This window comes from Cricetulus griseus, unplaced genomic scaffold (genome assembly GCF_003668045.3).
Source record: "Cricetulus griseus strain 17A/GY unplaced genomic scaffold, alternate assembly CriGri-PICRH-1.0 unplaced_scaffold_11, whole genome shotgun sequence".
NCBI lineage: Eukaryota > Metazoa > Chordata > Mammalia > Rodentia > Cricetidae > Cricetulus > Cricetulus griseus.
The window spans coordinates 198,578-210,767 of record NW_023276820.1 but is presented as its reverse complement, the minus strand read 5'-3'; the positions used below and the strand labels follow the sequence as shown (position 1 = coordinate 210,767).

Below are 12,190 nucleotides of genomic sequence, written 5' to 3'. Positions count from 1 at the left end.
GTGTTGGTGGTGCACGCCTTTAATCCCAGCACTTGGGAGGCAGAGGCATGCAGATATCTGTGAGTTTGAGTCTAGCCTTGTCTACAGAGCAAGTGACAGGATAGGCTCTAAAGATCCACAGAGAAACCCTATCTCAAAAACCAAAAAAACCCCAAAAACAAAAAAGCAAAAGAAAATTTGTTGGTCCTAACTCTTAGTTGTAGGTTTGTATTAAGTATCATTTATTACGCTGAGGGAATATCCCTGTATTTCTTGTTATTTCATGCAAGGATGCTGAGTATGTTAAAAGTATTTATGGCATCAAGGAAGCCCAATTCAATGGTTCTATCAAATCCATACCCCAAGAGCTTGGACAAGCCCATCAGAGCTGAGGTAGTTTGAGGGTAAGACCCAGGGCGATGAATGACACCAAGAGAACAAGGCTCTCTGAATCAAGTGAACAAATCTCCTATGAACTCAGGGAGACAGAAGCTGCAAGCATTTTTCATCTAGTCCTCTGCATATATATTCTAGCTGTCGCTTTAGCATTTGTATGACTCTGCTGAGTTTATGAATGAGGGGGTCTCTGATTCTTGTGCCTTCTCTTGGGACATTTACTTTTGTTGGTTTGCCTTGTGCAGTCTCAATGAGATATTTTAATAAAACTATTTTTATCTTGTTATGCATTGCTGTTATGTCTCAGAAGCTTATGAGTTGGATATCCAGACATGCCCCAATATTCTAGAAGCTTGAAAAATTTCAACACTTGCAGGTTTTATGCATGTGGCCAGAGAAATATTTCACAAATTATATCTGTACAAAGCTGTTTTCTCAGAATCATCTACCACCAGAAGTATTCTAATACTCTTTCTTTCTTTTTTTGAGACAGGGTTTCTCTGTGGCTTTGGAGGCTGTCCTGGCACTCGCTCTGGAGACCAGGCTGGCCTCGAACTCACAGAGATCCACCTGCCTCTGCCTCCCGAGTGCTGGTATTAAAGGTGTGCGCCACCAACACCTGGCTTCCAATACTCTTTCTACATCTACTGTATGATGACCCCTAAATTTGGGGAGACTGATACATCATATTTTGAGGCCCTCCAGAGTATTTTAATGTCAGCATTTTGAATGATTGTGGAACTTTGTAGTAATCATCATATCAGGAGACTCTAGTTTAGCAAATAAGCACTGTAGCTTACAGGTGGCTCCTTTAACAGGAACTTAGGAAGAAGAATAAAATGTGTAAGGAAATTATCTTCTGGTTGTGGTAGGGACACAAATATAATAAGGTAGGATGTACATTAGTTGGAGGTATAAATGGAACAGGCAGGATCCAGCAGCAATATTTGTTCACATAAATTCTTGGAACAAGCTGGCAGGAGTTAAAGTAGCAAACTGTCAATATATGGAATTTCTGGAGTTTATTAGAGGAGCAGGCACAGGAAAATTCAAAGAGGGGGGATGGCGGTAGTTGGGGTCTGAGTAGAGCGCACACTCACCTCAAGCAGAGGGCAGAGGGTGGAGAGGGAACAAGAGTGAGGTGTGGTCCTTCCAGCCAGGGCGAGTGGACTCTATGAGAGTTTCAGGCCCAGAAAGATCCATAGAGTCAGGGAAGGTAGGATGTGGGGCCCAAGCAGAGCCCACACTCTCCTCAAGCAAAGGGCGGGGATCAGAGTGGAAGTCACCATCTTTTGGTTTTTTTTTTTTTGTCCTATTGTGTTCTGTAATTGTATTGTTAGTATAATCCAACCCTTGCTTAAATTTTATTTCTAATCCAGGGAACACCAAAGATGGATGTAAACTTTAAAAGTGTTACAATTTTTTTCAATCAGATCATTACCAATAAAGAATTACCAACATTGGAGAAGCATGAGTCACAGCGATAACTGCTTTCATGAGAGCGTATCTTCATCAAAGACACATTGTAGGGAGGAGTTGGGTGTGAATTTTATTTAGTTGTGGACAAAAATAACAAATTTGCAATAAAATGCATTTTCCTTGAAAAAATAGGATATGTTTTCTCACTTATGTATATCCTGTTCTATGACTGCTAGATGAGTAAAAATACTCATCTAGGTTTAAATACACAATATACACAGGTAAGTAAAATGCTCTGCTTCCTTGTTATATAGGCAAAATATAATCTCTCAGCAGAAGTCCTGTCCTCTAGATTTTACAACATTTTCATACCTTTGTCCACATTTTTCTGAATCTTCTCTACAGGGCTTGTGTTGTAGATGCATCAGATTTGGGCTGGGGACCCTAGGGTCAGTTGTTCTGTGAATTTTAACCAGTTGTGTACTAATGATCTCTATCTGTTACAAATTGATGCTGTTTGCTGATTAGGGCTGAGACCTATTCATACCTGTAGGTTTCAGAGAAAATAGAGAATGCAGTTTTAAATTATAGTGGTTTGGAAAGGTGGAAATAGTAGGATCTCTTCTATGCCAACAGCCTTATCAGTCGTTAAACCAGTAAGCTATGTGTAGTACCAGGCATGGATTTTTCTCCACGTGAGCGAGTACTAAGTTTATCATGAAATTTCAAGACTACCATTTTCAAAACAGGGCCTGAAGAGTCACAGCCCTACTTGCCATGCCAACATAGATGGGAACTCTGACGAGGTTCATGTGCATGGACAGCTACATGAAATTAATTAGTGTAGATAAAGAAAACATCAGTCTTCCCTAGGGAATTTTTTTATCCTATAGCATGTGGCCAGACATAAAAATACATATATATCATCAGCACAATCAATTTAGCACATTACAAATATGAATATAGTGGTAATCATTATGAAACCAGCATATTTATCATATTTAACACCTTCTAATATATTATATTATATTTATACAATGATAATATATCACTATATTTACATAATTATATAGGTAACTAAAATAAAAGAGGCTATGAATTTGAAAGCCAGCTAGGGCATAATGAAGGACCCATCTCCTCTACCCATAAGAGGATAATTGGGCACCACTCTGAAGCTAGATATTGCCTATAGGACATCAATTACACAAAATAATGGGTCTCATCATATATGATCATTTCCAAAGAGTGGACCCAACAATTTTTCAAGAAGTCTTAAATCAACTTCTAGAAAAACTCTAGTTACATTGACAGCTATTACTGTGTCTAAAGCTTGGCATGTGTGGGACCTGAATTCATAGACAATGTTATTAGTGTCATGACCTCTCTATGGTCAGATAAGGGTACAGTGGTCTGACAGAGTCATTGTGAAAATATTGTCCACATCCAACATCCACTATCTTTCTGCCATTGAGAGTTTAACAAATCCATTACACCTTATCATACCTCAATACTCTGTAATTAGTCCATTTTCCACCCTGCAAATTCTTTGAGTGATTGTCTGTTTTTTATTAGTTTAGGTTCCTTAGAAGCGACCTCGCTAGTATTAAGTCCATTTTCAAACATCTGTTTCTTCCATAGCCTTGTTCTGTGCGTCCTCCGAATCCATATGTGTTCGACTAAACACCATGCAATTATTCAATATTCTCCAGGTAATTTCATTCTTTGTACTCATTTATATTCCTTAATGTTTGATTCTTTCCCCAAATTGTTCTGTTACTGATATGAATCAATAGAAAATCCTTTCAAAGACTTGGGTTCTGCATGATATACCTCATCATTGGTACTATTTAGAAACATTGTGGACGCCTTTGAAGGTTAATCATCACCAGTTGTGGTCAGCAAGCCTATGAGTCCTGTGTGTAATATTCTTGGGTCCTAGCACTTGGTTGAAAGTTTGTTGTAAGTATCCATTATTATGCTGAGGGATTATCCCTGTATCTCCTGTCACTCGTGCAAGAATCCTGATGTGATAAAAAGTACTTATGAATTCAGGGATAGCAAATTGAATGTTTCTATCAAATCCATCCCCTCAGAGCTCAGACAAGCCCATCGTAGAGGAGGCAGAAAGAGGGTAAGAGCCAGAGGGTGATGAATGACATGAAGAGAACATGGACCACTGAATCAATTTAGTAAAACCTTCTACGAATTCATGGAGACCGAAGCCACAAGCACAGGGACTGAACGGGTTGTCATCTAGTCCTCTGCATTTATATCATAGCTGTCACTGTAGTATTTTTATGAGTCAGCTGAGTTTACGAACGAGTGGTTCTCTGATTCTTGTGCCTTCTCTTGGCACTTTTGTTGGTTTGACTTGGGCAGTCTCAATGAGTTTTTTTTAAAATTATCTTTTGTATTGTTACGCATTGTTGTTATGCCTCAGAAACCTATTCTTTCATAATGACAGTAAGAAAGTGTGTGAGCATGGAAGGGGAGGTGGAGAGGAAGTGTGGGGAGGAGAGTGAGGAGAAACTGTAATCAGGATATATTATATAACAAAATAATCTTTTTTCAGTAAAAGGGAAAATGAAAGAATATTTTGGGTCATACAATAACATAATCAAATGATCTCCATCTTTGAGTCCATCTGTGTGACAGTGATAGGTGAGTAACATCTGCACACCACACAAAACATATCATTTTCATACTCAAAATAAGAATCAGTGACTTATATTCCTTATGCTGAACCAAAATGAGTCTAGGTAGTCTGGAGTAATGATTCATAAGAACCAAGGGTGCAAAAGAGGGAAAACATAAAGAAGTGAGGCGAGTGTTGTTCACCAGCCAACAGCTGTGATTATGCAAAAGAGCTATGCAGCCTTGTAAGATAGAGGAGAGAGTGTAAAACGCCAGGAAGATAAATACCAGGACCAGGGTGTTCTGTATGGCTCTGGACTCAGGGGAGCTTCTCCTGGAACCATGGGTGCTATGGATGTGTTGAACCCTCTTATTGTGTGTGTATGGAATGACAATCATGGAACCACTGGACCAGGCCATAAGCAAGGAAAAAAGGACTTCAGGGCACACCACCAATGCTGCATAGAGTAAGCCATTCATTTCATCCCAGCCTGCAGTGGAGCAGTGTCCAATCAAATGGGCCCAAGAAACAAGCTGATTATCTACTTCCAATTTCTTTCTGATGGACCCACTCCATTGGACATGTGTTCCTAAAATAATCTAAATTTCATGATGGAGAGGATGTAAACTCATTTTAAAATCATTTTTGGAAATCCTTATTTCTTAGTAAAATATATTCAGTTCATTAACACATTTTTAAAAGTAAAATACTCATTTTATTAAAAATAGCTTTTTAATCTTTTTTGACCTTTTTTATTTGAATTACAAACAATATTGAATTACATGTCAATCCCAGTTCCCTTCTCCCTCCCCTCCTCCCCTGCCACCCCCAACTAAAACCCAACCTATCCCATATCCTTTCTTCTAATCTACACCTGACTCAACCTTTCTGCTCCCTCATGACCTCTGCATCCTTCCTCTTCTTCCCTTCTCATTCTCGTAGCTCCCTCCCCCCTCTTCCCATGCTCTCAATTTGCTCAGGGGATCATGTATGTCTCTTTTAGGGCCCTCCTTGTTTCCTAGCTTCTCTGGTAGTGTGGATTGTAGGCTGGTAATCCTTTCCTCTATGTCTAAAATCCACATATGAATGAGTACATACCATGTTTGTCTTTTTCTGATTGGGTTATCTCACTCAGAATGGTTTCTTCTAGTTCCATCCATTTTCCTGCACATTTCAAGATTCCATTGTTTTTTTTCTGCTGAGTAGTACTCCATTGTGTAAATGTACCACATTTTCTCTATCCATTCTTCAGTTGAGGGGCATCTAGGCTGCTTCCAGTTTCTGGCTATTACAAATAGTGCTGCTATGAACATCGTTGAACAGATGTCCTTGTTGTATGAATGTGCTTCTTTTGGCTATATATGCCTACAAGTGGAATTGATTAGGGTGGATGATTTTTCTGATGTGTTCTAAGATTCAGTTCGCCTATATATTGTTGAGTATTTTTTGCATCAGTGTTCATGAGGGATATTGGTCTGTAGTTCCCTATTTTAGTTGTATCTTTGTGTGACTTGGGTATTAAAGTGATTGTATCCTCATAAAAAGAATTTAGCAATGTCCCTGCTGCTTCTGTTTTGTGGAACAATTTGAGGAGTAATGGTATTAGCTCTTGATTGAATTTCTGGTAGAATTCTGCAGTGAAGCCATCAATCCTGGGCTTTTTTTTGGTTGGAAGGCTTTTGATGACTGCTTCTATTCCATTAGGGGTTATACGTCGATTTGAATTGCTTATGTGTTCTTGGTTTAATTTTCATAAGTGACATCTATCCAGAAAACTGTCCATTTCCTTTAGATTTTCAAATTTTGTGGAGTACAGGTTTTCAACGTATGATCTGATGATTCTCTGGATTTCCTCAGTGTCTGTTGTTATATCCCCCTTTTCATTTCTGATTTGTTAATTTGCATGCTCCCTCTGCCTTTTGATTAGTTTGCATAGAGGTTTATCCATCTTGTTGATCTTCTCAAAGAACCAACTCTTTGTTTCATTGATTCTTTGTAATATTTTTCTAGTTTCTACCATAATAGACGGAGACATAGTAGGTTTAAAGAGAAATCAGGCTCTAAGGAAAAGTCTAGAGATCTACAAGGATGACACCAAGTAACAATGTAAGCAACAAAGGAGAGACTACCTTAAATACCCTCCCCTGATAATGAGATTGATGACTGACTTACATGCTATCCTAAAACCTTCATTCAGCAGCTGATGGAAGTAAAAGCAGACACCCACAGCTAAACAGTGAACTGAACTGAAATCCAGTTGCAGAGAAGGATGACTGATGGGCAAAGGGGTCCATACCTGGCTGGTGAAACCCAACAGAAAAAGCTGACCTGAACAATGGAGAGCTCTTGGTCCCCAGACTGATAGCTGGGAAACCAGCATAGGACTGATCCATGTCCCATGAATGTCAGTGTCAGTGAGGAGGCCTCAGAAATCTATGGGGCCTCTTGTAGTAGATCAATACTTATCTATAGCGTAGGAATGGACTTTGGGAGCCCCTTCCACATAGAGGGTTACCCTCTGAGCCTAGATACACAGGATAGACTTACAGGCTATCCAAAAGTATATGACAGGCTCTGAAGACTCCCCTATGGAAGGCCTCACCCTCCTTAGGGAGCACAAAGGGTATGGGATGGGGGAGGAGTTAGTGGGGGGAGCTGAGTAGGGAGGGAGAGGGAACTGGGATTGACATGTAAAGCAATTTTGTTTCTTTATTTTTTAAAAGATTTTATTTATTTATTTATTTATTTATTTTTATGTATACAACATTCTGCTTCCTTGTATATCTGCATAGCAGAAGAGGGCACCAGATCTCACAATGGATGGTTGTGAGCCACCGTAGTTGCTGGGAATTGAACTCAGGACCTCTGGAAGGGCAGTCGACCCTCTTACCTCTGAGCCATCTCTCCAGCCCCTAGCAATTTTGTTTCTAATTTAAATAAAGATGGAGAAAAGAAAAGTACACTTGGCCAGGTCCAAATTCAGTTTATTTCATTTTAGATTTATATACTTCAGAAGCTACAATGAAGCCATGGAGCTTTGGTCATAGTTTTACAGTTTCTACCAATTGCATTTTTATGCCCTTATCCACCACAGGATGAAAAAATGGCAGAAAAGGAGGTTTGAGGACCACATGATGGGACAGGGAGGTTGAACTGGGGTAAGACAGAAGACAGCAAAGATAAGAGATAATATAATAGAGGGAGACATTTTAGGTTTAAAGAGAAATCAGGCACTAGGAAAATGTTTGGAGAGCTACAATGATGACACCAACTAACAATCTAAGCAACAGAGGAGAAGCTACCTTAAAATGCCCTCTCCTGATGATGAGATTGATGACTAATTCATATGCCATCCTATAGCCTTCATCCAGCAGCTGGTAGAAGTAGAAGCAGACCCCCACAGCAAAACCTTGAACTGAAAAGGAATCCAGTTGCAGACAAGGAGTGATGAACAAAGGGGTCAAGACCAGGCTGGTGACATTCACAGAAACAGATGGCCTGAACAAGGGGGAGCTCTTGGTCCCCAGACTGATATCTGGGAAATGAGCATGGTACTGATCCAGACCCCATGAATGTCGGTGTCAGTGAGGAGGCCTCAGAAATCTATGGGGCCTCTTGTAGTAGATCAGTACTTATCCATAGGATAGGAATGGACTTTGGGAGCCCATTTCACAAAGAGGGATACACCCTGAGTCTAGACACAAGGTGGAGGCCTTAGGTGCTATCCAGAAGGATATGACAGATTCTGAAGACCACCTTTTGGAAGGCTTCAGACTCCCTGGGGAACATAAAGGGTATGGGATGGGTAGGGAGTTAGTGGGTGGCCAGGGGAGGAGGCGAGGGAGAGGGAACTGGGATTGACATGTAAAGCATGTAAAGCAATTTTGCTTCTAATATTAAAAAAATGGAGAAAAGAAAAGAATACTTGGCCAGAACCAAATTCAATTTATTTCAATTTAGATCTATATACTTCAAAGAAGCCTTGGATTGCTCATGGTTTTACATTGTTTCCACCAATTACATTTTCATACCCTTATTCACCACAGGATGAAAAATGGCTTAGTTGAAAATAGAAAAAATATTTATCTTGATATCTTCTTACATAACTCATGAGTTAATTTCCCTACCATTGCCTAACATTATTTTTCTGTGTCTCCTTTCAAAACCTAATAGTAAAGTTACAGTCACCTATACATATAAGCAGATTTGCACTTTATAGGAAGAGAACATGTTATTTGTTTTCTGAATTAGTAAGACCTGGCTTAATATTATTAATTACAAGCCCATCAATTTTCCTACAATTTTGTTATTTCATGTTTCACAATAGTTTATGAGTATACCATTTTATATGTAAGCAAAAATATGGATTTATATATTCATGGATATAAATGTGGATTCAATTACCATGTAAATAGAGCAGCCATAAACATGGATGGGCACAAATTTCTGTGGAAATAAATGGAGTATTCTGGGTATATTCCCATGAGTGTAAAAGATGGGACATATATCAGCTCTATTTTTTTTATTTATTTTTTTGAGGAACCTCAAAACTGATTTCCATAATGTATATATCAAATATTTTCTAAACTTTATTGATGAAGTCCACATTACACTGCTGCCAAACCAGATAACATCAAAATAATAAAATGGAATTTACATTCTAATCTCCCTGATGAACACAGATTCAAATTTTATCAAAAACATTTGCAAAGAAAAAAAGATAACATTGAAACCACCATTTATTTACACTCAATTTCTGCATGAGGTAAAGGATATTGATAATAGTTTTTCACTAAGTGGTCTGGGGAGATGCTCTGTTTGAAGGTGTTGTTGAAGACTGTTGGTGCAAGCTACAGAGCAAGCCCATGTGATTGTCTCTAGAGCAACTGAAAGTAGGGTATGTAGGAAGTTATGGCTGAGGAAGTTTTCTGATACTGCTGAAGACAAGAACAGTTGTAAATAGTCAGGGGCCTCCTGAAGCACAACTTCCAGGCCAGCCACTGAATTAGCTTTCTTTGCAGATAGACTTTATGACCCATAAGATTTTTGTGAAGTAACCAAGCACTCAGCATGCCCTGGACAAATGAAAGCCAGAAGAAGGATGGCTTGATTGAGAACATTTTTTCTAACTCTTTTGTACATAGGTGGACAGAGGGAAGACTTGACACTGAAAGTTGAGGAGTGAAATCTTCTTTATACAGTGAGAAAGCCTAATGTGGACAGCTAATTCAACCAGCTGACAAAACTCTGAGACATAGCATTTACATTAATAGTTAAAGGACAGGGCACTACCTACTTAACTTTCTGTACTTACTTTGTGAGGGAGATGGGTGACTAAACAACTGGATACCGTAAGAATTATATCATTTACATACTTAAGAATGAGTGTGTTCACATTCCTTATCCAGACCAAGCTGAGACTTGGCATGGAGTAATGATTCATAAGAATAAAGGAAAACAAGGAAACAAGGAAAACAAGGAAAACACAGAGAAGTGAGGTGACTGATGTTTACCAGCCACCAACTAGGATTAGACAAAAGAGCCACACAGCCTTGTAAGATAGCAGAGAGAGTATAAAAAGCCAGAAAAGTAGACACCAGGACCAGAATGTTATGGGTGGCTCTGGATTCAGGGAAGTTTCTGATGGAAACACAAGTGCTCCGGATGTGCTGAACCCTCTGCTTGTGTCTGTACAGAATGACGATCATGGAGCCACTAGACCAGGCCATGAGCAACGAAAAGCAGATTTCAGGGCACACCACCAATGCTGCATAGAGTGAGTCATTGATTCCATCCCGCCCTGCAGTAGAGCAGTGACCAAAATCTCGTTTACTTGTCACATTGTTACTATAACTTTTGATAATTGGATACACAAAGAAAATGAAATGTATCAATATGTATGAGGCCCAGACAAGGGAAAGGGTGCAGCCAATGTACTTAGCAGCTTTGACTTTTTGATCCTTACAACAGGATTCCTTCTGACTGATGGTGACGGCCTGAAAGACGCTCAAGAGGCAGGTGGTGCCAATGGACATACTTCGGCCAACTCTTACAATGTACAAAATTAATCTGCATCCAAAATCATTTAAAAACTGCTTCAAACCAAAAGCTGCCATCGTGTGGGGCACTCCTGTAGAGAGAATGATCAGGGTGTTGGCTGCCATCAGGTGCATGTGAATCAAATCTACAGTCTTTAATTTGCTGTCTCCATAGCAGATTAAATAGTAGTAAAACACAGAGATATTTCCCAGAATTCCTATTGTAGTTAGTGACAAGACAATTATTTTGATGGTCAGATTCCACAAATACATTCTGTTAGTGGGCATGATTCTCATTAGATGATGGACAAAGACATTTCTCTGTTCAAAATAAATGAAAAATATTAATAACCCAAAATCTACAGAGAGGTTAAATCGTAAAACCAGACTAGACTACATAACAAAAATTTCTCATATTTTATGATATTGTCAATTATTGCTTACATTGCAATCTACTCTAAGATGGCTAAAGGCCTCATCGTGATTATGTGAATGGATAGTATGCCTTCCTCATATCATAGAATATGTCAAATCATGGGAAATTTAATTTGCCCTGTAAGAAGCAATTGTTATAAGAGGCAATAGCAGGACGCATAGTCCAAGACTGTCATAATAAACCAGCATTTTCTAACCAACCATGGTATATAAGAAGAAAATTTCAATGATTTGTACCAAACTAAAAAATTGCCAATTCTTATTGTATATATCATTTACATTAAAACCAGATAAATGAAAAAATCATAATATCATTCATGATATTTCTACAGTTACATATGAAAATTTTACTAAAGGCATAAAAAGTGTTCAAATGATGCTTTAAGTAACAACTCCTATCTTACGTTAAGAGCTACCATTTATGTAAGTCACACCACATAGACACAAACAGATATGTACACACTCAGGTTAGGACTCTTAGAGCACTGTGGACATTCAAAGGGATGATAGCCCACAGAAATATGTCAGCTGAAATGGTAAGGATGATGTCACCATCTGAAGAATGAAATCTAATTCAGAAATGTTCAATCCCTGTTGAAACTACTTTTGGGATAATGTGGCACCGATCAGAATTCTAGATTCTAAATGGGAGAAGAAAAAGCACTGGGTCAGAGAGCCCATCAGTGCACTGGGAGAAGACTCTTAAGGTACAATATTTTATTATATTCCCTCAGGAGAATGTGTCTGAACACTCTTAAGTAGGGTGAGATTCCATTGAATAAGCAGGGAGAAGCAGCTGTGAATTAGTACCAGGCTGAAGCAAGAAGCCTCAGGAAGCGTGCGATTGCCCCACTCATCATTCAGCCATGTAAAGACAGTCAGCTTGTGTAATTATGTTGATATATGAAGGAATTAAAACAAACTGGTGACCCTGGGAAGTACCAGATAATAGCAGTTTCCCTTATTTGTGCACTGGAGAAACACCCTAGAGAATGGATATATCAGAAAATTGAAAGTATTCTATTATGTGAGGAAATACAAACAGAGAAGGATCACAGTAAACCTTGTGTCATTGTTGTTTCTTAGCTTTTAAATTTTAATGTGGGAGTTAGTGTGTGGCAAGCCTAGAAAACTAGAATGGGACTCATGAGAGGATTAAAAAGATCCTCTATGAGAAGATATTTTAAGCAAATGTTCATTGCCTTGAGCCACTGGTCTGGTTAAAGCCTCTGGTTTCTGGTAAACCATCATCGCTGGATCCTCACTGGAATTCCTCTGGGGTATTCTG

At 38.9% G+C, this 12,190-nt stretch overlaps 1 protein-coding gene across 1 annotated transcript; it reads right to left on the bottom strand.

Moving 5' to 3' along the window:
- Window positions 1–1,092: 1,092 nt before the first annotated feature.
- Window positions 1,093–10,740, bottom strand: LOC113838738 (vomeronasal type-1 receptor 4-like). Its single transcript, XM_035453683.1, has 3 exons — window positions 9,981–10,740; window positions 4,500–4,670; window positions 1,093–1,196 (listed from the first exon to the last, which is right to left on the bottom strand). Exons 1-3 carry the CDS (start codon window positions 10,738–10,740, stop codon window positions 1,093–1,095), a joined length of 1,035 nt encoding a protein of 344 aa, XP_035309574.1.
- Between the last annotated feature and the right edge of the window lie 1,450 nt (window positions 10,741–12,190).

What these genes read in the sequence shown, in the direction of transcription:
- LOC113838738 (XM_035453683.1), bottom strand. Translation starts at nt 10,740, where the DNA reads ATGTATTTGTGGAATCTGACCATCAAAATAATTGTCTTGTCACTAACT. An exon ending in TCTCTCTGCTATCTTACAAG is followed by an intron (nt 4,671 to 9,980) that starts GCTGTGTGGCTC and finishes CTATCTTACAAG; the next exon opens with GCTGCATAGCTCTTTTGCAT. An exon ending in GTCACTGATTCTTATTTTGA is followed by an intron (nt 1,197 to 4,499) that starts GTATGAAAATGA and finishes CTTCTTCCTAAG; the next exon opens with TTCCTGTTAAAGGAGCCACC.